The sequence below is a fragment of the Mesoplodon densirostris genome, chromosome 8 (assembly GCF_025265405.1).
Source record: "Mesoplodon densirostris isolate mMesDen1 chromosome 8, mMesDen1 primary haplotype, whole genome shotgun sequence".
Taxonomy (NCBI): Eukaryota; Metazoa; Chordata; class Mammalia; order Artiodactyla; family Ziphiidae; genus Mesoplodon; species Mesoplodon densirostris.
Window position 1 is genome coordinate 104,255,381 of NC_082668.1, and position 26,130 is coordinate 104,281,510.

The following is a 26,130-nucleotide window of genomic DNA, read 5'->3' on the forward strand; positions in this document are numbered from 1 at the left end:
TCATGATCTTTTGTATTTCTGCAGTGTCAGTTGTTACTTCTCCTTTTTCATTTCTAATTCTATTAATTTGAGTCTTCTCTCTTTTCTTCTGGATGAGTCTGGCTAATGGTTTATCAATTTTGTTTATCTTCTCAAAGAACCAGTTTTCGTTTTACTGATCTTTGCTATTGTTTCCTTCATTTCTTTTTCATTTATTTATGGTCTGATCTTTATGATTTTTTTTCCTTCTGCTAACATTGGGGTCGTTCTTCACTTTCAGTCTGGCTTTGCCTTCAGCTCTGCCTGAGGTCCCTAAGTGTAGACCTTCCTGTTCAGAATCTAGAAAGTAAACTTCCAGTTCTCTGCCAGGTGGGAGGAGGCATGCCTGGCTGTCAGGGTTGGGGTCTGACACTTCTTTATGCATGTACTCTGTCGGTCCTTCTGTCTGTAATCCTACCCTACCACCCAGCTTCCCAGGCAACTGGTGATTAGATCCTGAACACGTCTGTGTTCTGTGTAGAACATTGGCTTGTTTTGTATTGGTTTTTCCCTCCTGCTGGCTTGGGCTTCTGCTTTCTCTGGTCTACTAGTTGCGTTTCCATGCCTGTATCCATCTGCTTTTCAGCTTCCACAATTCTGCTTCCACTATGCTGCTGTTACTTCTGTTCTCTTTGCCCTTGTGGGTTTGTATCTTTTTACTCCTTTACTATTGTCCCATCAGCGTCTATTGGAGAGGGGCATCAAGACAGTGCATATATTTACTGTGTCTGATTTAAGAGCCATCCTCCCTCCTATCCCCGCCCCCATTCCAGTCCTCCATCCTGACTCTTCCTGGAGCCTCCCTCAAGAGGGACATTCATTTGCCTGGCACTGTCGAATCCGAACCAGTCTGGCATGGTGAGGGGCAGCAGGTGTGGCTCTCTCATGGGCACTAGAATCGTAATTACAACGTTTACGTATTATCTTTTTTTTCCCTTTTATTTGGTATTTCTGGCCTTTAAGTGTATGAAGTGTTGTTGTCTGTCTCATTTTCTTGCTATACAATGGTCCTTTGGATCCTGGGCTATGCTCCATTCTGTAACTTGGGACTGGTGTGTGACAGGGAGTCTCTGAGTTTCTGGTTTGTTTTGACCTTACTGAGAAAGGAATAGGTGTCACTAAAGTACTTTGCAGGAGAGACTCTTTGGGTTGTTTGATAGTGTGAGGTAGTGGGTAGAACATGAACTTTGGAGTCAGACACACTGGATTTGACTCCCAGCTCCTCCTCTTATTAGCTGTGTGACCTAGGGGAAGTTCTTTACCTCTCTGAACCTCCTTTTGTTCCACTGTCACATGGAGTTACCACCACCTACCTCAGAGGGTTCCTGCATCTAGTAGGTGTTCAACAAATGTTAGGTCCTCTTTCCGAAGGATGGTTACCCTTCTGTTTCATTTCCTATATGAGAGAACCTTCAGAAACTGAGGGCTCACCACTATTTGAGTTGTTTTTCCTGATGACGAGCGAGGAGAAAAAGAACCACCTGAAAACCTGGGTATCAACAGACAGGCTTTTCTGAAGAGTGCAGTTTCCCGACCTTTTTCGCAGCATGACACATACAGAAAATCAGAAGATTTGTGTGGTGCCCCGAACACTCTCACAGGCCAGGCTTGCCGTGGTTAGGGAAGCCTCCAGCTGTCCCAGGCCCTGCCCAGCTTCCCCACAGGCAGGGGGGCTGCTCTCTCGGGTACACCTGTACCCAGTTTGTAGTACAGTATTGGGAAGCACGTGGGGAGTATCAGAAGTCGTGCTTCCTGAGCCTCCCATGGGCACTGCCCAGGGATAGCTTGTGGGCCTCGGTGGTGGAACAGCCACTTGGGTCAGCCTTCTCAGGCTCCTGACCCTCAGTGCCTCGTGTGTAAATTGGGAACACGAAACCTCCCTTTCACAGTTCCGAGGACTATCGGCAGGCATGGATGTTTTTTCCCCAGGGTAGAGCCCAGCTGCATGTTAGGTGTGGGTGGGCCCTGCATACCTGGTGGCCATCCTCATCGTCCTTGTTGTCATCGTCACCATCACTGTTGTTGCTGACCCTTCGGAAGCTACAAAACCACATCATTACAAGAAAAGCAGAGGACTGGCTTTGCCAGGTGCCAAGCGGTGATAACCAGTGAGGTTGTCAGATAGGGTTGTACCCTTTGGCACAGAGCTGGAAACTCAAGAGAAATGTTTGAACTTAGTGTTATAGGGGGTCCATAGGGAAAAGTCTGGAAGGGGCTCTTTTCTCCTTTCTTGGAGAATGCTTGTTTGATTAGGAAGCAGTTCCTTCCAAACTTTTGTTTGCAAATAGCAATGTTTTCTTTGCCGCTCCCATTGAGCTTCGTGAAATCTAGGGGATTCTCCCTGTAGACACTAAGCTTAGAGTGAGAGATACTGAGGCAGGAAGGAGCACAGGCCAAAAACAAAAAAGTAAAGGAGGGAATCTTGAAGAGAGTAGTGACCTGCATCTTGGCTCAGAGGGGAAAGGCTGGGGAGGGTCTGTAGCCTCTCACTTTTGTGGCTCTCTTCCTGATGTTTTTGCATGACAGAGGGCTTCCTGGAAGAGAGAAACCTTGCAAGATCTCCCTTTCCCTCTGACATGCTTTCAGGACAATTGAGGAGTGATTCTGTAGTCTTCTTAACACAGCTTTGTTCTTCTCTAGACCCTATATCTATGGTCCTACATCCCAGGGAGAAAGGATGCAGATTCTCCAGAATTTCAAGCATAACCCCAAAATCAACACCATCTTCATATCCAAGGTCAGTGTGGCATGCAGCAGCCCCCCGGCCTGGGGGACACTGGATGATTTCTGGGCAGTGAATTGGTGTTTGTTGAAGGAACGTCACGTGTCAGTTTTCATTCCCACGTGTCCAGTGTCTGGGGGCAGAGGAACGTTGCCTGTCAGGTAGTGGAAGAAGCAGATGTAGGGTTTTAATGTATATAATCTATATTCCTAACTCAAGGAGTATATAATCTAGCAAGTCCTTTTGCTTGACTTAAGTTTTTCCCACCTCTTTTTGGGATACAGGAACTTTGAGTTGTATTTTCTTTATACAAGGGGGAAAAGTTCATTACCTACTATGGCAAAGGTGGGCATTTGCATAAGGTTCTCTTTGTGGCATTGGAGATTCCTGTGGGTCATGGGCAGCTTTTGTCCTGGCTCCTGGTATGCCTTGCGGGTGGGTGGTGAATATAAACACAATGTAAAGTCATGTAGGCCCAGCTTGGTGATGGTTTTAATTTGCAGTTAGAAGTGGTGGCCCAACAGTTTAGAATAGTCATTCAGGTTAGAACAGACCCAAAGCCCAGAAGAAACGAGATTTACCTACAAAGTGATCATGGATGGATCAAGCTTTTATTTCTGTGTCTGGGAACCCTGATGGTTGGATCCCATCCCCCACCTCCTCCCCAAGCTAAGGCAGCTACCCAGAGTCAGAATCCAGCCCAGTGCAGGCAGTGGCCCCTCCCAGGTCACGTGTCCGACATTTGCTGTTGGCCTCAATAGCCTCCAGTTAAGATTGTGGATGGTTTTGTGCAGACCTATTTCTGTAGCAAAAAGTAAGAAGAATCACTCACAGAGAGTCTGTTGATAGGGCCTTCTTGTCTCTGAGTCCCTAGCAGCTACACTGGGACTGTTGCTGAGACAGATGGTTAGGAGTCAGGTTTTTTTTTTTTTTTAAGAAGATGTTGGGGGTAGGAGTTTATTAATTAATTTATTTTTGCTGTGTTGGGTCTTCGTTTCTGTGCGAGGGCTTTCTCCAGTTGTGGCAAGCGGGGGCCCCTCTTCATCGCAGTGCGCGGGCCTCTCACTATCGCGGCCTCTCCCGTAGCGGAGCACAGGCTCCAGACGTGCAAGCTCAGTAGTTGTGGCTCATGGGCCTAGTCGCTCCACGGCATGTGGGATCCTCCCGGACCAGGGCACGAACCCGTGTCCCCTGCATTAGCAGGCAGACTCTCAACCACTGCGCCACCAGGGAAGCCCCAGGAGTCAGGTCTTGACAGCTTCTATAGGACAGCTCTCAGGAGAACATACTAGGTCCTTAGAGGCCTGCGTGCATCTGAAGGACCCTAGTACAGACTGAAGAGGATAGTGATTGTTTTTCTGAATTACCTACAGAGCTTATTTAAATTTGAGGCCAGTTGACTTTTTTTTCCCCTTTTTGACTCATATATAAAAACCTTCCCAGACTCACAGCTGGCTCATTTCTATAGGTGGGTGACACATCGTTTGATCTGCCAGAAGCAAATGTTCTCATTCAGATCTCATCTCATGGTGGCTCCCGGCGGCAGGAGGCCCAGAGGCTGGGGCGAGTGCTCCGAGCAAAAAAAGGTACCTTCTGCTCCAGGCGGTCTCTCTTTTCAAACCACTTCCATCAGGTGTCTGTTTGTGAGGGTGAGCCTGTGCTCCTGGGCTAGGTAGACCCTGAAGGGGATGGACGGGGGTCCCAAAGCAAGGACCAAGGTCTCCTTGGCCATTGTTCTTTCTCATGTGCTGGGGTTGAGCATGTGAACATTTTCCATGGCAGCTGTCTGGAGGTCACAGTCTGAGCTGAGTGTTTGTGTTGGTAGATAGAGGAGCCAGGAAAGCAGTGCGTAATGGTGTAGATGTAGAAGGGAGAAAGCAGAGCATAGACCACCAGTGCAAGTGTAGGGGCTGGCAGCTGTCCCCTGAACCTTGAGTTAAGAGTAAGGGGAGGGCTTGGTAGGAGCAGCTTGGGCAGCCACAAGGTGGATACCTTGCTCATAACCTGTGAAGAGTGGTCTCTTGAGTGACAGCTTACAGCAGGGACGTCACAAGCTCAGTGAATGAGGAAGCAAGAGTCATGCTTCCTCTGCTTATTAACTGCAGTAAAGGAGCCCAGAACCCAGTCATGGGCAGAGTAGAGACTGACGTTTCTGCTAAGAGATGGCATCCTCTTAGCAGACCAGGCAGGTCCTAAAACAAGGACACAGGCCCTGTCCTCAAGGAATTCACTAATCTTAGGAAGAATTTGGACTGCTAGGATGTTTGAAAATGACAGGATTAGTGGGCAGGTGTTGTAATTGTACTGCATTTGAGTATGTTTAGGAAACAGCTAATTGTGTTTGAAATGGAGACAGGGCAAGTTAGTGGCAATAGCAAACATGGACTTGAGCACAAGACCAACTGTGTGACCTTGGGCAAGTCATTTGACCCTCTGAGCTTTGGTTTCTCATCCAAAGTCCGAGTGACAATCCTTACCTTGCAGGACTGTTAATAATGAGGAATGAGAGTACATAACAGAATATAATAGACTGCTGGATAAATCTGACTAGCATATATGAAAGTGATTCATTACTTATTCCTTACTCATCACACACAAACAAAGCTAATTTGAAAATCCCTTTGAATTTGATTGGAATTTTGTTTTTTAAATACTGTTTGACTCATTTTACAAGGCCAGTGTCACCCTGATAACGAAAGCCAGAAAAGTTCACTACAGAAAAGAAAATGACAGGCCAATATCCAATGAATACAGTTGTAAAAATCCTCAATAAAATACTAGCAAACCAAATTCAGCATCATATTAGAAGGATCATTCACCATGATCAAGTGGGATTTATACCTGGGATGCAAAGGAGGGTCACCATATGCAAATCAATAAATGTGATATATCACATTAATAGAATTAAAGACAAGATCATATGATCATTTCAATGGACGCAGAAAAAGCATTTGACAAAACTCAACATCTGTTCATGATAAAAACTCTTAACAAATTAGGTATAGGAGGAAAGTACCTCAACGTAATAAAGGCCATATATGACAAGCCCACAGCTAACCTCATACTTAATAGTGAAAGATTTGAAAGCTTTTCCTCTAAGATCAGGAACAAGACAAAGGTGCCCACTCTTCACCAGTCCTATTCAACATTGTACTGGAAGTCCTAACCAAAGCAATTAGGTAAGAAAAAGATATAGAAAGCATCAGAATTGGAAAAGAAGAAGTAAAATTTTCTCTATTTGCAGGTGACATGATTTTATACGTAGAAAATCCTGAAGACTTTGCCAAAAAACTTTTAGATCTATTCAATGAATTTGGTAAAGTTGCAGGATTCAAAATTAACATACAAAAATCAGTAGTGTTTCTATACACTAATGACAAATTATCTAAAAAAGAAATGAAATGATTCCATTTCCAATAGCATCCAAAACAATAAAATATTGAGGACTTCCCTGGCTGTCTAGTGGTTAGGACTCCGAGCTGCAGGGGGCACGGGGTCAATCCCTGGTCAGGTAACTAAGGTCCCACATGCCATGGAGCCAAAAAGACAACAACAGAAAAAACCACAATAAAATATTTAGGAATAAATTTAACCAAGGAGGTGAAAGAGCTCTACACCGAAAACTACAAGACATTGATGAGAGAAATGTAACAAGATAAATGGAAAGTATCCTTTGTTCATGGAATGGAAGAATTAATATTGTTAAAATATCTATACTACCCAAAGCCATCTATAGATTCAATGCAATCCCTATCAAGACTCCAGTGGCATTTTTAACAGAAGTAAAAATAACAATCCTAAAGTTTTTGTGGAACCACAAAAGACCCCAAATAGCCAAAGCAAGTTCTGAGAAAGAAGAACAAAGCAGGAGGCATCACACTTCTGATTTTAAGTTATATAATAAACTTGTGGTCATCAAAAGAGTATGTTACTGGCATAAAAACAGACATATAGACCAGTGGAACACAATCCAGAGCCCAGAAATTAAACCCATGCATATATGGTCAACTAATATTTGACAAGAGAGCCAAGAATACCCAGTGGAGAAAAGATAGTCTCTTTAATAAACGGTGCTGGGAAAATTGGATACCCACATGTAAAAGAATGAAATTACCCGTCTTACACCACTAGCAAAAATTGACTCAAAATAGATTAAAGACTGAAATGTAAGGCTGGAAATCATACAACTTCTAAAGGAAAACAAAGGAAAAATGCTCCTTGACATGGGTCTTGACAGTGTTTTTTTTGGATATTACACCTAAAGCTTAAGCAACAAAATATAAAATAAGTGGACTACATCAAACTAAAAAGTTTCTTCGCAAAATGAAAAGGCAACGTATGGAATGGTAAAAAAATTTGCAAATCGTATATCTGATAAGGGGTTAATATTCAAAATAAATGAAAACCTCATACAACTCAATAGCAAAAAAACCAAATAATCCAATCAAAAACTGGGCAAAGGACCTGAATAGACATGTTTTCCAAAGAAGATGTATAAATAGCCAACAGGTACATGAAAAGGTGCTTACCATCACTAATTATTAGGGAAATGCAAATCGAAACTACAATGATGGATGTGAACTAAACTTATTGAGGTAATCATTTCACATTATATGTAAGTCAAATCATTATGCTGTGTACCATAAACTTATATAGCGCTATATGTCAGTTTTATCTCAATAAAACAAAGGGAGAAAAAGGAAAATATTTGATATAATACACTTAGCCCTTTTCTTTGCATCTCTGAACTCTTGTAAGACAAGGAAACAATTGAATTCAGAGGCAGTACACAGATACTTAACTTACTGACATTTGAACTGTGAAGCAAAAATATTCAGATTTTCCTGCAGGATCCGATTTTATAGGCTACAATATTTTCTGTCCTAGTTACTATGATAATTCTCCTGTTACTGGGTCTCTGAGCCTTTTTTTTTTTTAGTAGTTTTAGCATAATGTTTTCAAAAGGGTTATCCATATTGTAGCATATATTAGTACTTCATTCTTTTTTATTGCTGAATAATAGTCCACTGTATAGACATACCACTTTTTTTGAGTATTATTTTTTAAATTTTATTTATTTTTTGGCTGCATTGGGTCTTTTTTGCTGCACGTGGGCTTTCTCTAGTTGCATCGAGCAGGGGCTACTCTTCATTGCGGTGCACGGGCTTCTCATTGCGGTGGTTTCTGTTGTTGTGGAGCATGGGCTCTAGGGCGCGTAGGCTTCAGTAGTTGTGGTGCACGGGCTTAGTTGCTCCACGGCTTGTGGAATCTTCCCGGATCAGGGCTCGAACCTGTGTCCCCTGCATTGGCAGGCGGATTCTTAACCACTGCGCCACCAGGGGAGTCCCTGGACATACCACTTCTTAAAATTCATTTATGGACATTTGGATTGTTTCCACTTTTTGCCTCTTAGAATAATGCTTGGGTCGTGTAATAACTTTATGTTTAACATTTTAATAAACTGCCAGACTGCTTCCAAAGTGGTTGTACCATTTTCCATTCTCACCAACAGTGTATGAGCATTTCAGTTTCTCCACATCCTTGACAACAACTGTAATCATCTTTTTTTATTCTAGTCATCCTAGTGCCAGGTAGTATGTATTTTGTCATGGTTTTGACTTGCATTTCCCTGATGACTAATGGTATTGAGCTTTTTTCATGTGCTCATTGACACATGAATCTTCTTTTTATATCTTCTTCGGGGAACTGTCCATTCAGATCCTTTGTCCTTTTCATAATTGGTTTATTTGTCTTTTCATTGTTGAGTTGTAATAGTTTTTTATATTCCCTAGATTCAAATCTCTTACCAGATATATGCTTTGTAAATGTTTTCCCCAATTCTGTGGGTTGTCTTTTCACTTTCTTGATGGTGTCCTTTGAAGCACAAAAGTTTTTAATTTTGATGAAGTCTTCGTGCAGAATCAGCACAATGACCCCTCTGACTGCAGAGTTCTCCCACTGCAGTACTTGCTTTTGAACCCTGGACCCTTAGTTCCTGCCGTTCTAACAGCTAATATTGTCCTTTTATGTGCCCTCCCCCAGGGATGGTTGCAGAGGAGTACAATGCCTTCTTCTACTCGCTGGTGTCCCAGGACACACAGGAAATGGCTTACTCAACCAAGCGGCAGAGGTTCTTGGTAGATCAAGGTTATAGCTTTAAGGTATGTAAGCATTTGGTCTCTGGTCAGAGTAGGACCAAGGCTTTTTTGTACCCAGCCCTCCGTGAGAAGTGGGGGGCCGCTGTCAGCATGAGCATGGGACAGATCTCAGGCAGGCACAGGACATTAGGGGACATTAGGGTACCTTTGTCCTTGCATGAATTGTGGGGAGCTTTGAAGGAAAAATATTGTGCAGGATCCCTCCTGTCTCCAACTTCTCACAGTGAATGGTCAAAGAATGGGGCCTCTGAAGCAAGAGGCCTGTGGAGTCTCAGCTTGTTAACTTTTTACAGTTGTCTTGAAGAGAAAACATTAGATGTTGGTGGGAAAATGTGCTAGCCTAGTAGGACTTGAGATGAAGGAACTGTGACCATCACTGTGTTAGTCTGAGCCCCTCGGGGTTACTTTCTCAGGGGGTGCCCCCTCCAGGGAGCTGGGAGAGTCTGCCCTTAGTCATCTGGTAAGCCTGGGTCTCAGTGGGCCTCACAGACATCAGAGCCATCCATGTACTATAAATCTGGTATTTTAATAGTTTGGGAAATTCTAAAGCTTTGGTGAACTTTCATTGGCTAAGGCATTTGCTTTCTTTCCTATTGACACAAATACTAAGTTTTTGTTAGGATTTAGTGTCCCAAAGGGTTTTGACTTGTGGTAGTGGGTGGAGGGTGCTGGAAGCAGGGGATTAAAAGGATATCTTAGAACATATAAGTTCCCAGGTTCTTGATTTGTGAGACTGTAGGCTGCCTTTTCAGATACTTTAGATTGTATCTTTTTCAAATTGGTTTAGGGCAGAACTAATTAGGGAACTAATAGAGTTCCCTTTTATTAGCCTTAGAAAGGAGGACAGGGTTGTCTGATCCCTCCCCTTTTAGTCAGAGGCAGTGACACTTTTCAGACTTCTCACGCTGAACTCTAGTTCAGGACATTTGGGACAGTTTTTCGAAGGATTTTCATTTCGACCTTTTTATCCGTCTGTGTAACGTTCGAGCTGATAATAGCATCCATACCTCCTGATTCCCGGGAGAGTCGTAAGGGTAAGAGAAGCAGTGAATCAGGCAGCGCTCTGGGTTCTTTGACGGGTGAGCTCGACAACATGGTACCTGAGCACATGGTTGTCTGCGTTGGTTGGAGCTGCCTTTGCCTTCCTCACCTCCAGGGCTGCCTGCTGAGAGCAGCCAGGTTAGGGTTCCCAGAATCTGGACCCTGGTGATCAGGCCAGGGCAGAAGTGTCCCATATCTGTACTCCAGATCTGTGGCCACCTGAAGGGTGCAGCCAGATACTTCTAGGAATTTTCTTTTAATTAAAATTATGAGAAGAATGAGAGAGAGAGAGAGGAAAAGAAGCTCCCTTTCTGACTCAGTGGTCCCCAACCTTTTTTTTTTTTTTCTGCGGTATGCGGGCCTCTCACTGTTGTGGCCTCCCCCGTTGTGGAGCACAGGCTCCGGACGCGCAGGCTCCGGACGCGCAGGCTCAGCGGCCATGGCTCACGGGCCCAGCCGCTCCGCGGCATATGGGATCCTCCCAGACCGGGGCACGAACCCGTATCCCCTGCATCGGCAGGCGGACTCTCAACCACTTGCGCCACCAGGGAGGCCCGGTCCCCAACCTTTTTGGCGCCATGAACTGGTTTCATGGAAGACAATTTTTCCACCGACCGGTGGGGAGAGGGGGTAATGCGAGCGATGGGGGGGATGGTCCAGGCGGTAATGCGAGCCGTGGGGAGCGGCAGATGAAGCTTCACTCGCTCTCCTGCCACTTGCCTCCTGCTGTGCGGCCCGGTTCCTAACAGGCCGCGGACCAGTACTGGTCCTCAGCCCCGGGGGTTGGGGACCCTGCTGTATGTAATCAATCCAAGCTTTCTGCAGGGATAGGTAGGCCTTGTAGTAAGTTATCTCCAAAGAAATGAAAACCAAATCTCCACCATGCTTTTATCTTTCTCTTTTGGGAAAAAAAAAATCTTATAAATCCATTCTTAATATCCTATCATTTGTAAGTGTCCCTCCTGCTGGAAGCCCTGGGTGCCAAGCCCGGAGGTTGAAGGCCTTCTTGAGGGGCAGCCGGCTGTGCTTTTCGGTTTTTGGTCCTTCGTTTACCTGGTGCAAGGTGGGAAAACTACCAGAATGGTTGTTTTAAGATTGCTGAGATCCCTGTTGATCTTCGGTAAGTGATCATTTAGCTGCCATGTGTTGGGAGCAGAGATTTCTAGAATTTCCTGAACCTCTCCTGCCTTGCAGTCATTAGTTAAGCTCCTTGTTGACAGTGGCTCTGAGGCTGGTCTCTGCACTGCCTAAGAGGAGCTCTCCGTTATTAGTCACCTGCTCTGCTGGGCCTGAGGGGGCAAGTGACCAGACCAGGTGAGCCCAGGAGAAGGCGGGATCGGGCCCAGGGAGAGAAAACAAGAGGGTTCTGCTGTGCAGGTGATCACAAAGCTTGCCAACATGGAGGAGGAGGAGTTGGCATTTTCAACAAAAGAGGAGCAACAGCAACTCTTACAGAAGGTCCTGGCAGCCTCTGACCTGGATGCTGAGGAGGAGGTGGTGGCGGGAGAATTTGGTTCCAAATCCAGCCAGGTGAGTGAGTGGGTGAGGCTCCAGATGTCAGTTCTCCCGAAGGACAGCGTCTTAGACACACATACGCCTGCACAGTCCTTTGTGTGTTTGTGCCTGTGTGATTTTTGTAAGAACTTGGAGACTGTAGAGAAGAGAATAATCGAAAACGCCCCTACTAACCTTGCTGTGCGTCTGTCTTGTTCTGTGTGTCTGAGCCCACGGCAGGTGTGGTGGGTCTCCTGCTCTGTTCACATAGCAGTCTGGCGTAAGTATTTGTTAGTATTTGGATGTGGGAGCCCAGGCTCCGCCTAGGGTGGCTGCTGGAAGGAGCGTGACGGACCTGGGGCTGCCTTTTTGGCCTTGGGCGCCTCACCTTATCCCTGGCTTCCTCCTCAGTAATGAAACTGAGCCTTCCGGGCTGTAAAATGCGTCTGAGAATCAACTCATATTGTAGTTTCCATACATTCTTCAAAAAATTTAGAGTTCTCTGAAAATGCGCAACTTTTCAGTTATTCTGCACATGCTTATTGAATGCTGCTATGTGCCAGGCAAATATAATACGGTATAACTAATGAAAGTATCATTATGAGGAATTCTTATTATCAGGCCCTTCCAAGGAGAGAAGTACCGTTTCATCAGGTGCTTTTGAAACTAAGTTGGTGTTAGAGCTGGAAAGCGAGCGATGGCTGGAACAGGGGAAGAAGGAAGCAGTGTCACCAGGGAGGTGCTGCCCTCCCCGCAGCCTGAGACCTTTCTGTCCCCAGACCTGGGGGTTGGGGGCTGGGCCTCCTCCTGGGCACTCTCCCTGGGAGCCCAGGGAAAATTCCTGTTTCTGTGTCTGAAGGTGGTGTCTAGTCAATTCCACCTCACAGTGGGTCACCCAAGGTGAGGCTGTGCAAGGCGTGGCTTCGGTGCCTGTCTGCGTACTTTGCTTGGAATCTGGTGCACGTGGTGTCCCAGGCTCGGGGGCAGACCCTTGACTTGTGTGATTTCTGTTCACACCACACATGTCAAGCAGATGTGGTTATCCCCATTTTACAGATGAGTTCATTGAGGTGCAGACATTCAGTATTTGCCCAAGGCCACCCAGTGAGACACAGAGCCAAGATTCAGGCCCAGGGCTAGAAAGGATTTCCAGTTGATTCAAAGCCTTATGGTAGGGTCTCAGGAGATTTTGAGGGACTCCTGCCCTCACTGTTAAAATTCTGTTTAGAAATTGTCATTAAGAGAGGCAGGGTGGTGTATGGCTAGGTACATGGAATCTGAAGCTGACTGCCTGGGTTCAAGTCCCATCTGTTTAAGAGTTGTGTGATCTTGGACAAATACTTCATTTCTCTGTGCCTGTTTCCTCTTCTGTAAGATGGGGATTATAATGGTTGTGAGCATTAGATGAGGTAAGACACGTAAATAAGTATAAGCTGCTTAGAACCATGCCTGAGACATACGAAGTGGTCAGTAAATGTTATTTTAAAAATAATAAAATCTATGAAACTTTTATAAGTTTTATAAATTGATCTTATTCTGATTATCAGTGTTAGAGGAGGAGGGTGTTTTGCTTCGTAAACTAATGGTGGGCCGGGTCACCCTGCAGGTGTCTCGGCGCTTCGGCACGATGAGCTCCATGTCTGGGGCCGATGACACAGTGTACATGGAGTACCACTCGTCCCGGAGCAAGGCTTCCAGTAAGCACGTGCACCCGCTTTTCAAGCGCTTCAGGAAATGACGCCCATAGGGTCACGTAGGTGAAACTTGGGTGCCTAGCGCCAGCATTGGAAAGGGATTTTAAACAGAGCATTTTCTTTCCACATCTGCATTCTTTCCAATAGCGTTGGCCAAACCAGTCTAGATTCAATATCTGTTGACTGTGTTGAAGAAAATGCATCAAGAGCTTGATTCTGTCTTCCTGGGCATTCCAGGGTTTGAAAGTGGGAGTGGGGGGGAGTATATTTTTTGTTTTTTTCAGACTGCTTTTTAAACTTGTTGGGGAGTGGTCATTCCTGTACATAAAAATTTGTAACATTTAGGTGTATTTATCTTACTGTTCTCCTGAATAAACAGCACTGGGATGTTTAACCACTCTTCATCGTATGCCTTGTTCTTACACCTTGTCACAGACATGGGCTATGTCTAGATGACAAACTTCCATCAGGGCTCCACTTGGTGGCAGGCCCAGAGGAATTAGACGGGGCCCATCCACAGGGAGCACCGGAGAGACAAGAAGACTTGCCCGTTAGTGCACAGTGTTGACAGGGGATGGTGGTCCAGAGTGATGGAGGAGCTTGAGCAGTTTGCAGTGCTGCCTGGCCCCTCCCTGTTCAGCTCAGGTGGGTTCCATGGGAGGCACCACAGCTGTAGGTCCTCTAGGTAACCTGAAGGCCATCACCTTCGTGGGGAGCCACAGTGCACACAGCTTCTGATGGTTGGTCTTCCCTGAGAGGATCAACTTTTATTTCTACCTCCCCCCAGATACACTGTTGATATGGCTGGGAGGCTGGATTCCTCTTCTAATAGCAGTTTCGTACCCTTGGATCTTTAACGGCTGGTTCCCTTATTCTGAAAGATGTCTCTGGGCTTTTCTTCTCTGTTCCTGGTATGAAAGAAAAGGTGTTCAGGAAAAGACACGAATCAGGATTGGTCCATAGAAGACAGGCAGGCATGCACAGGCATAGGTCATGAAGAAGAACGTGTTATTTTGAGGAGGCTTGTTCTAGGAGGCGGCAGCCCTGCACCTGGGGAGTGTCGGAAGCCTGTGCTAACTAAGGCTGCTCAACTTGGAGTCCTGCCCACCCCTGCCGCCCGGCAGCAGTGATCCCAGCCGTCATCGCCCACTCAGGGAGAAGACCACATTCATTCTGTCAAGAGTGCTTCGGAGCAAGAGCCACCTTCCTTGAATTGCACTTCACTGAGCTGACCTTTTTGGGACAAACGCACTCTCACAGTCTGCCCAGCAGTTGGTGCTGACCCATGGAGAGCCGCTGTGTCTGTGCAAACCCTGGAAATGGCCCCCAGCAGCCAGACCTGAGGCCTGTGCTCAGGCACATCCGTGCTAAGGCCACTCACCCCAGTGGGTGGCACCCAGATGTCAGACTGTATTATAACCAGTATTATTTCCAGATTCTCATATCCTGTCATGCTTGAGATACTCAAGCAATGCCAAGCACTTCGTGTATCTCCTTGTTGCTCACTGTTTTCTTGTCCTCTAACCTGTCTACAGATAACGTTGAATTTTACCCAAGCCCTGTGATCCTGGAAAACTGGGACTTTCAAAGAACCACACACCCGCCCCCGCCCCTACCCCGCCATCTTTTGTGTTCTGGAAAACAGCTTACCGCAAAGAACCACCTTTCCCCATATGTCTGAGATAAGGCTCATGGGTGCCCTCCTTGTCTACCAGTGACAAGGCCAGACACAGACCTTCCAGATTCCCATTCTTTGCTTCGAATGATTAGCTGAAGCGCTTGTCCCCACTGATCAATTGGAACAAAATGCTTGTTAACCAAACGTTGGTTAAGATTCTCTCTGCAGGCCCCTGACTTTTGGCCCACGCTCAGCCTACAGCCCCTCCTGAGTCCAGTGGGACTCAGGGTAAAACACTGATCTGCCATCTGCCATTGCCACTCCCATTCATCCCACTTCCTCAGCCCCTCCTGTGTTTCCTCCTCCCTATAAAAGAAAAACTTTTTTGCTTAACTCTTGAGATGCTTGCTGATCATATGGTCAGTGTGTTCTCCCTGTTGTAATAGCTGCCCTCCCCTTTGCAGCAATCCTTTCAAATAAAGTCTCTCCTTGCCAAGTCGGGATTAGTTTATTTGACACCATGTAACAAATTCCTATTTATTCTCTAAAAGTAAGTTGAGATGTATCATCTCCAGGAAACCTAACTCCTGCACCTACCCCTAAAAGTGTTTCCTGTACTGTGCTATGTCCTTTATGCTGTCCTTTTTTTTTTCTTTTTTTTTCATTTTTGGTGTTTACATTTTTGTATCCTGTTGGTTTGAGTTCTATCTGTACCCCAATATCTGGCATATAGTAGGTATCCAGTGACTATTGAATGGGACTCTTTTCAAAGTTTATGGACTTAAAAGGAACACAATAACCCTGCCTGCTTACACCTTGAGGGAAGTTGTGAGGGAACCTCTCACTGGTAACCATCTATCCTGTTATCCCTTCCTGCTGCCTTTTCCCTGAACCAGTCCTTATACCCCATAGCAGATGGAATTTATAGGACAAAGTACCAAATAGGAGAGCTGCACAAAGAGATTTGCTGAGGGGCCCTGAGTCTTCCACTGAGCACTGTTCTGCACATGCATGTAAAGAAGCTACCCAAGGCTGGGGAAGGAACCACGTGAAAGGGTCAGGGGGAGCTTATCCAGGGCCTGGACTATTCCTGTTCCCACCAGCCAGACTGAAAATCCTCAACTCACTGGGCATCTGGTAGAGTGTTCAGCAAGGTTTTACTTCAGTATTGTGGAAAGTTAGACCTAAACTAATGCTGCATGAGTCCTAACAAAAGTTTGAAGGCAAGACCCAAAAGGATCCAATTATTTCCAAGTAACTTACTACAATCCAGGACAAAGCTAATTATTACAGCACAAAAATATCTAGCAACCAATAAGGTAAAATTTGCACTGTCTGACATCCAATCAGAAATTACCAGGCAAGCAAAGAGCCAGGAAAATACAACTCATAATGAAAACTTGTTTCCATACTCTCTCTGACATTTCTTATTTGCTTGCTCTGACAAAGTAAGCTGCCCAATGGAGAGGCCCACATGGCAAGGAATGGAGGGAGCCTCAGTCCAATGGCCCACAGTGGACTGAATCCTGCCAAGCTCACAGGAGTGAGCTTGGAAACTGTTCCTCTCTTGGTTGAGCCTACAACCAATGACTACATTGGTTAGATGACAACAGCCCTAACCTACCCCTTGATTGTATCCTGTGAGAGACGTGAACCAGAGGACACAGCTAAGGTCCTGGATTCCTGATGTACAGAAACTGTGAGATCATAAATGTCATTTTAAGCCACAAAGTTTTAAATTTAAAAAATTTTTAAGTTAAAAGTCTAATTATCTACATCTCTTTTTTAAGAAAGAGAATTGATTGCTAAGTTCTGGAGATGGATCGTGGTCATGGTTGCCCATGATTACAAAGCAATAGATAACTAATATAGATTTTGTTTGTTTTGTCCCAGGCATGGGATGCTGTTGTAACAAATACTCAAAAACGTGGGAGTGGCTTTGGAACTAAGAACTGGGGAGAGGCTGGATTTTGAGGAACATGTTAGAGAATGCCTAAATTACCTTCAACAGACTATTAGTGGAAATGTGGACTTTGAGAACACTATCAGTGAGTGCTTAAAAGGAAGTGAAGAAGCTGCTATTGAAAACTGGAGGAAGGGGGATCTCTATTACACAGTGGCCAAAAATTTAGTGGCACTGTCATCTGCAGTTATATGGAAAGCAGAATGTGTCCAATGAACTTTGTGGTCTATATTTGCAAGATTTGCTAAGATTTGCAAGCAAAATGTTCAAGTAGCCACCTGATTTCTTCTTGCTGCTTAAATAGTAAAATGTGAAAGGAGAGGGAAAAAGTGAGGGCAGAACTGTTTTTAAAAAGGAGCCAGAGAGGACACTTTTTGTGCAGGGAAACACAGATAAAGACGGCAGACTATGTTCTGTGACCACAGTGGAATTAAACTTAAAATCAGTAAAAGATCTGTCAGAAACCCCCAAATATTTGATGAGATTTCTTATTAAAAACTATGCAATCAAGAAGACTATTGAGGGCTTCCCTGGTGACACAGGGTTGAGAATCTGCCTGCCAATGCAGGGGACACAGGTTCGAGCCCTGGTCTGGGAAGATCCCACATGCCGCGGAGCAACTGGGCCCATGAGCCACAGCTACTGAGCCTGCACATCTGGAGCCTGTGCTCTGCAACAAGAGAGGCCGCGGCAGTGAGAGGCCCGTGCACCACGATGAAGAGTGGCCCCCGCTTGCTGCAACTAGAGAAAGCCCTCACACAGAAATGAAGACCCAACACAGCCAAAAAAATAAATAAATTTATTTTTAAAAAAAAGACTATCGAGAAATATCTTTAAGTATTGAAAGAAAAAAAACCAACAACTTAGAATTCTACACCCAGCGAAAAGATCTTTCAAAAATAAGAGTGAAATTCTTCTTCAGATATAGGAGTGCTGAAAGAATTCATTACTAGCAGACCAGCACTAAAGGTCATGTTAAAGGAAGTCCTTTGAGGAAAGGAATAAAATGCTAGTTAGAAATTTGTATCTACACAAAGGATTGAAGACTACTACAAACTACCTTGATAAATATAAAAGATTTTCTATTATTTACATTTTTTTAAAGGAGAACTGATCGCTAACTTCTGGAGATGGATAGTGGTCATAGTTGCAGAACACTGAATGTACTTAATGCCACTAAACTGTGCACTTAAAAGTGGTTAAAATTGTAAATTTTATGTATATTTTACCACAATAAAAAATAAAGATAACTGTTTAGAACAAAGGAAATGTATTGTGGAGTTTATAACATGTAAAAGTAAAATGTATAACAACAGTAGTACAAAAGCCAAGAGGGTAGAAGTGGATGTGTACTGTTGTAAGGTTCTTGTGTTATACATAAAGTGGTATAACATTACTTGAAAGTCGCTTGTGGTACTGAAGCAACCACTAAAATAACAAAGAATTATGGTTAATAAACCAATATAGGAGATAAAATGAAGTCATGAAAAATACTCAATTCTAAAGAAGTCAGAAAAAGAGGAAGAAGGAAATAAGGAGCAGATGGGGTAAGTAGAGAATAAATAGGAAATGGTCTAAACGCCCTCAATTAAAAATCAGAGATTGTCAGATTTTTAAAAGAAGAACAAAATTATGCTGCCTACAAGATTTAATATTAGGATGCAAATAGGTTTAGAGAATGGAACAATATATACTATGCTAACATGAAGCAAACAAAAGCTGGAGTAGCTATATTAATATTGGGCCAAGTAGATTTCAGAGCAAAGAATATTTTATAAAGAGGAGCTAATAATTCTAAACATTTATGTTCCTAATTACAGCTTTAAAATACTTGAAGCAAAAACTGATACACCTGAAAGAAGAAATAGAAAAATACAGATTTCAGAGATTTTAATACCTTTTTCTCAATAATTGATAGAATAAATAGACCAAAAATCAGTAAAGATACAGAAGACTTAAACAACACTATTAACCAACTTCACCTGACTAACATTTATAAAACACCACCCAGTAACCGCAGAATACACATTCCTTTCAAGTTCGTACAGATCATTTACTAAGATTTAATTCTGGACCATACAACCAGTCCCAATAAATTTAAAAGGATTCAAGTCACACAAGCAATGTTCCTTGACCACAGTGGAAGTAAATTAAAAATCGGTAAAAGATCTGTGGGAAACCCCCAAATATTTGAAAACTAAGTAACACAATTCTAAATTTAAAAAAAAAGAGAGAACTTAACTATTTTTGAATTGAGTGAAAATGAAAACTACATTTTAAAAAATATATAAAAATTATTTATTTCTGGCTGTGTTGGGTCTTCGTTGCTGCACATGGGCCTTCTCTAGTTGCTGTGAGTAGGGGCTACTCTTCATTGTGGTGTGTGTGCTTCTCATTGTGGTGGCTTCTCTTCTTGCGGAGCATAGGCTCTAGGCACACAGGCTTCAGTAGTTGTAGCACACGGGCTCCATAGTTGTGGCTTGTGGGCTCTAGAGTGCAAACTCAGTAGTTGTGGCACATGGGCTTAGTTGCTCTATGGCATGTGGGATCTTCCCGGACCAGGGATCAAACCCGTGACACCTGCATTGGCAGGTGGATTCTTAACCTCTGTGCCACCAGGGAAGTCTGAAAACTATTAATTTTGTTTATAATTTTCTGTATGTTTTGACATCTTAAAAACTGTTCTGGTTGGGGAGAGATACCCCTTGCTGCGACTAGCCTATTTTTTTTTTTTTAATTGAAGTATAGCTAATTTACAATGCTCTGTTTCTGGTATACAACAAAGTGATTCAGTTACATATACATTTTTCCATATTCTTTTCCATTATGGTTTATTACAGAATGTTGAATATAGTTCCCTGTGCTATATAATAGGACCTGTGTTTATCTATTCTGTATATAATAGTTTGCATCTGCTAACCCCAAACTCCCAATCCATCCCTCCCCTTTCCCTGTTGGTAACCACAAGTCTGTTTTCTATGTCTGTGAGTGTTTCTGTTTCATAGGCAAGTTCATTTGTGTCATAGTTTAGATTCCACATATAACTGATGTCATATGGTATTTGTCTCTCTCGTACTTCACTTAGTATGATAATCTCTAGGTCCATCCATATGGCATTATTTCATTCTTTTTTGTGGCTGAGTAGTATTCCACTGTGTGTGTGTGTGTGTGTGTGTGTGTGTGTGTGTGTGTGTGTGTGTGTGTGTACCACATCTTCCTTATCCATTCATCTGTTGGTGGACATTTAGGTTGCTTCCATGTCTTGGCTATTGTAAATAGTGAGCCTAGCCAATTCTTGAGACAGCAAAGGGCACAGCCAAGAGCATGTCTTTGATTTACAGACTAAACAGTCCAGAGCCATATCTCCTCTATCTCGCCCATACACCCCAGGAGGCAATATACTCTGTCTTAATCATCCCAGGGCCAGGTACCAGGCAACTAGGGACCACCCTTACAGTGTAGAGCCAGATGAAATTATTCAAACTAGGGAGTTCTAAACTGTTCATTCTGCCCTGCCTTGCCTGTCCCACAGAAACTCCAATAAAGATTCTAGCTTCGGCTTTCCCCTTGCTCCTGCTTTCTGCGTGCTGACCACTCTGAGGCTTTCCCTGTGGCCCTACATGGAACAGTATGCTGCGCATACAATTTTTGGACCTGGGAGCATAATAAATTTGTTTTCCTGAGCCTCTCGTGTGTCGCCTCTTGTGGCTAAACCTGTCAATCACATAAAAGAACACAGAACAAAAACCAATATACCGGAGGGGGACCTTCAAGATGGCGGAGGAGTAAGACGTGGAGATCACCTTCCTCCCCACAAATACAACAGAAATGCATCTACACGTGGAACAAGCCCTACAGAACACCTACTGAACGCTGGTAGAAGACCTCAGACTTCCCAAAAGGCAAGAAACTCCCCACATACCTGGGTAGGGCAAAAGAAAAAAAGAAAAAAGAGACAAAAGAATAGGGACGGGACCTGCACCTCTGGGAGGGAGCTGTGAAGGAGGAAAGGTTTCCACACACTAGGAAGCCCCTTCACGGGTGGAGACTGCAGGTGGCGGAGCGGGGAAGCTTTGGAGCCACGGAGGAGAGTGCAGCAACAGGGGTGAGAGGGCAAAGCGGAGAGGCTCCCAGCACAGAGGATTGGTGCCAACCAGCACTCACCAGCCCGAGGTTTGTCTGCTCACCTGCCGGGGCGAGTGGGTACTGGGAGCTGAGGCTCTGGCTTCAGAGTTCAGAACCCAGGGAGAGGACTGGGGTTGGCTGTGTGAACACAACCTGAAGGGGCTAGTGCACCACAGCTAGCCGGGAGGCAGTCTGGGGAAAAGTCTGGACCTGCCGAAGAGACAAGAGACCATCGTTTCACAGTGCGCGAGGAGAGGGGATTCAGAGCACCACCTAAATGAGCTCCAGAGATGGGCACCAGCCACGGCTATCAGCTTGGACCCGAGACGGGCATGAAACACTAAGGCTGCTGCTGCAGCCACCAAGAAGCCTGTGAACAAGCACAGGTCACATCCACACCTCCCCTCCTGGGAGCCTGTGCAGACCGCCACTGCCAGGGTCCCACGATCCAGGGACAACTTCCCCGGGAGAACACATGGCGCTCCTCAGACTGTTGCAACGTCATGCTGGCTTCTGCCATTGCAAGCTTGCCCCGCATTCTAATTATGACTACCGTACCCCTCCCTTCCCCCAGCCTGAGTGAGTGAGAGCCCCCTAATCAGCCACTGCTTTCACTCCCTCCTATCTGGGTGGGAACAGATGCCTGAGGGTGACCTACACACAGAGGCGGGTCCAAATCCAAAGCTGAACCCTGGGAGCTGTGCGAACAAAGAAGAGAAGGAAATTTCTCCATGCAGCCACAGGAGCAGCGGATTAAATCCCCACAATCAACTTGATGTACCCTGCATCTGTGGAATACCTGAATAGACAACAAATCATCCCAAAATTGGGGTGGTGGACTTTAGGAGCAACTGTAGACTTGGGGTTTGCTGTCTGTAACTGATTTGTTTCTGATATATATGTTTACCTTAGTTTAGTTTTTAGCACTTGTTATCCTTGGTGGATTTGTTTATTTGGTTACTCTCTTCATTTAAAAAAAAATTATTATGTTAATAATTTTTTTATTATTTCTTTTCTTTTTTTTCCTCCCTTTTCTTCTGAGCCATGTGGCTGACAGGGTCTTGGTGTTCCCGCCAGGTGTCAGGCCTGAGCCTCTTAGGTGGGAAAGCCGAGTTCAGGACATTGGACCACCAGAGACCTCCCAGCCCCACATAATAACAATTGGTGAGAGCTCTCCCAGAGATCTCTGTCTCAATGCTAAGACCCAGCTCCACCCAATGGCCAGCAAGCTCCAGTGCTGGATGCCCCATGCCAAAAAACTAGTGAGACCGGAAGACAGCCCCAGCCATTAGCAGAGGCTGCCTAAAATCATACTAAGTTCACAGACACCCCAAAACACACGACAGGACATGACCCTGCCCACCAGAAAGACAACATCCTGCCCCACCCACCAGAACAGAGGCACCAGTCCCCTCCACTAGGAAGCCTACACAAGCCACTGAACCAACATCACCCACTGGGGGCAGACACCCAAAACAATGGGAACTACGAACCTGCAGCCTGCAAAAAGGAGACCCCCAAAACAGTAAGTTAAAGAAAATGAGAAGACAGAAAAATATGCTGCAGACGAAGCAAGGTAAAAACCTACCAGACCAAACAAATGAAGAGGAAATAGGCAGTATGCCTGAAAAAGAATTCAGAGTAATGATACTAAAGATGATCCAAAATCTTGGAAATAATAGAATGGAGAAAATAAAAGAAACATTTAACAAGGACCTAGAAGAACTAAAGAGCAAACAAACAATGATGAACGACAAAATAAATTAAAAATTCTCTAGAAGGAATCAATAGTAGAATAACTGAGGCAGAAGAACGGAGAAGTGACCTGGAAGATAAAATAGTGGAAATAACTATCACAGAGCAGAATAGAGAAAAAAGAATAAAAAGAATTTAGGCCAGTCTCACAGACCTCTGGGACAACATTAAATGCACCAACATTCTAATTATAGGGGTCCCAGAAGAAGAAGAGATAAAGAAAGGGACTGAGAAAATATTTGAAGAGATTATAGTTGGAAACTTCCCTAACCTGGGAAAGGAAATAGTCAAGTCCAGGAAGTGCAGAGAGTCCCACTCAGGATAAATCCAAGGAGAAGCACACCAAGACACATATTAATCAAACTATCAAAAATTAAATACAAAGAAAAAATATTAAAAGCAGCAAGGGAAAAACAAAAAATAACATAGAAGGGAATCCCCATAGGTTTACAGCCGATCTTTCAGCAGAAACTCTGCAAGCCAGAAGGGAGTGGCAGGACATATTTAAAGTGATGAAAGGGAAAAACCTACAACTAAGATTACTCTAACCAGCAAGGATCTCATTCATATTTGAAGGAGAAATTAAAATCTTTACAGACAGGCAAAAGCTAAGAGAATTCAGCACCACCAAACCAGCTTTACAAAAAATGCTAAAGGAACTTCTCTAGGCAGGAAACACAAGAGAAGGAAAAGACCTACATAAACAACCCCAAAACATTTAAGAAAATGGTAATAGTAACATACATATAAATAATTACCTTAAATGTAAATGGATTAAATGCTCCCACCTAAAAGATATAGACTGGCTGAATGGATACAAAAACAAGACCCATGTATATGCTGTCTACAAGAGACCCACTTCAGACCTAGGGACACATACAGATTGAAAGTGAGTGTATGGAAAAAGATATTCCATTCAAATGGAAATCAAAAGAAAGCTGGAGTAGCAATTCTCATATCAGACAAAACAGACTTTAAAATAAAGACTATTACAAGGGACAAAGGAGGACACTACATAATGACTAAAGGATCAATCCAAGAAGAAGATATAACAATTGTAAATATTTATGCACCCAACATAAAGCAACTCAATACATAAGGCAAATGCTAACAGCCATAAAAGGGGAAATCAACAGTAACACAATCATAGTAGGGGACTCTAACACCCCACTTTCACCAATGGACAGATCATCCAAAATGAAAATAAATAAGGAAACACAAGCTTTAAATGACAATTAAACAAGATGAACTTAATTGATATTTATAGGACATTTCATCCAAAAACAACAGAATACACTTTCTTCTCAAGTGCTCATGGAACATTCTTCAGAATAGATCATATCTTGGGTCAAAAATCAAGCCTTGGTAAATTTTAAAAATTTGAAATCATATCAATTATCTTTTCCGACCACAATGCTATGACACTATCAATTACAGGAAAAGAAACTGTAAAAAATACAAACACATGGAAACTAAACAATATGCTACTAAATAACCAAGAGATCACTGAAGAAATCAAGGAGGAAAGCAAAAAATACCTAGAAACAAATGACAATGAAAACACGACGACCCAAAAGCTATGGGATGCAGCAAAAGCAGTTCTAAGAGGGAGGTTTATATCAATACTATTCAACCTCAAGAAACAAAAAAAATCTCAAACAACCTAACCTTACACCTAAAGCAATTAGAGAAAAAAGAACAAGAAAGCCCCCCAAAGTTAGCAGAAGGAAAGAAATCATAAAGATCAGATCAGAAATAAATGAAAAACGAATGAAGGAAACAATAGCAAAGATCAGTAAAAGTAAAATCTGGTTCTTTAAGAAGATAAACAAAATTGATAAACCATTAGCCAGACTCATCAAAAAAAAAAAAAAAGGGAGAAGACTCAACAGAATTAGAAATGAAAAAGGAGAAGTAAAAACTGAGACTGCAGAAATACAAAGGATCATGAGAGACTACAACAAGCAACTATATGCCAGTAAGATGGACGACCTGGAAGAAATGGACAAATGCTTAGAAAAGCACAACCTTCAGAGACTGAACCAGTAAGAAATAGAAAATATAAACAGACCAATCACAAGCATTGAAATTGAAACTGTGATTAAAAGTCTTCCAACAAACAAAAGCCCAGGACCAGATGGCTTCACAGGCGAATTCTATCAAACATTTAGAGAAGAGTTAACACCTATGCTTCTCAAACTCTTCCAAAATATAGCAGAGGGAGTAACACTCCAAGATGCATTCAACAAGGCTACCATCACCCTGATACCAAAACCAGACAAAGATGTCACAAAAAAAGAAAACTACAGGCCAATATAACTGATGAACATAGATGCAAAAATCCTCAACAAAATACTAGCAAACAGAATCCAACAGAACAATAAAAGGATCATACACCATGATCAAGTGGGATTTATCCCAGGAATGCAAGGATTCTTCAATATACTCAAATCAATCAATGTGATACACCATATTAACAAACTGAAGGATTAAAACTTTATAATAATCTCAATAGATACAGAGAAATATTTCAACAAAATTCAACACCCATTTATGATAAAAACTCTCCAGAAAGTAAGCATAGAGGGAACCTCCCTCAACATGATAAAGGCCATATATGACAAACCCACAACTAATATCGTTCTCAATGGTGAAAAACTGAAACCATTTCCTCTAAGATCAGGAGGAAGACAAGGTTGCCCACTCTCACCTCTATTATTCAACATAGTTTTGGAAGTTTTAGCCACAACCATCAGAGAAGCAAAAGAAATGAAAAGAATCCAAATTGGAAAAGAAGAAGTAAAACTGTCACTGTTTGCAGGTGACATGATACTATACATAGAGAATCCTAAAGATGCTACCAGAAAACTACTAGAGCTAATCAATGAATTTGGTAAAGTAGCAGGATACAAAATTCATACACAAATCTTTCATTCCTATACACTAATGATGAAAAATCTGAAAGAAATTAAGGAAACACTCCCATTTACCATTGCAACAAAAAGAATAAAGTACCTAGGAATAAACCTACCTAAGGAGACAAAAGACCTGTATGCAGAAAACTGTAAGACAATGATGAAAGAAATTAAAGATGATACAAACAGATGGAGAGATATACCATGTTCTTGGATTGGAAGAATCAACATTGTGAAAATGACTATACTACCCAAAGCAATCTAAAGATTCAATACAATCCCTGTCAAACTACCAATGGCACTTTTTCACAGAACTAGAACAAAAAATTTCACAATTTGTATGGAAACACAAAAGACCCCGAATAGCCAAAGCAATCTTGAGAAAGAAAAGCGGAGCTGGAGGAATCAGGCTCCCTGACTTCAGACTATACTACAAAACTACCGTAATCTCTACAGTATGGTACTGGCACAAAAACTGAAATATAGATAAATGGAACAGGATAGAAAGCCCAGAGATAAACCCAGGCACATATGGTCACCTTATCTTTGATAAAGGTGGCAAGAGTATACAATGGAGAGAAGACAGCCTCTTCAATAAATGGTGCTGGGAAAACTGGACAGCTACAT

The 26,130-nt window shown here is 43.3% G+C and overlaps 1 protein-coding gene across 1 annotated transcript in view; it reads left to right on the forward strand.

The window, feature by feature from the left end:
* Positions 1-13,521, forward strand: part of ERCC3 (ERCC excision repair 3, TFIIH core complex helicase subunit) — a 32,690-nt gene extending 19,169 nt beyond the window's left edge. Inside the window, exons 11-15 of the mRNA XM_060106637.1 lie at positions 2,659-2,755; positions 4,209-4,326; positions 8,783-8,901; positions 11,317-11,469; positions 13,040-13,521. Coding sequence (XP_059962620.1) covers positions 2,659-2,755; positions 4,209-4,326; positions 8,783-8,901; positions 11,317-11,469; positions 13,040-13,171 — 619 coding nt within the window. The 3' untranslated portion in view covers positions 13,172-13,521. The remainder of the gene's footprint in view (positions 1-2,658; positions 2,756-4,208; positions 4,327-8,782; positions 8,902-11,316; positions 11,470-13,039) is intronic.
* The last annotated feature ends 12,609 nt before the right edge of the window (positions 13,522-26,130 follow it).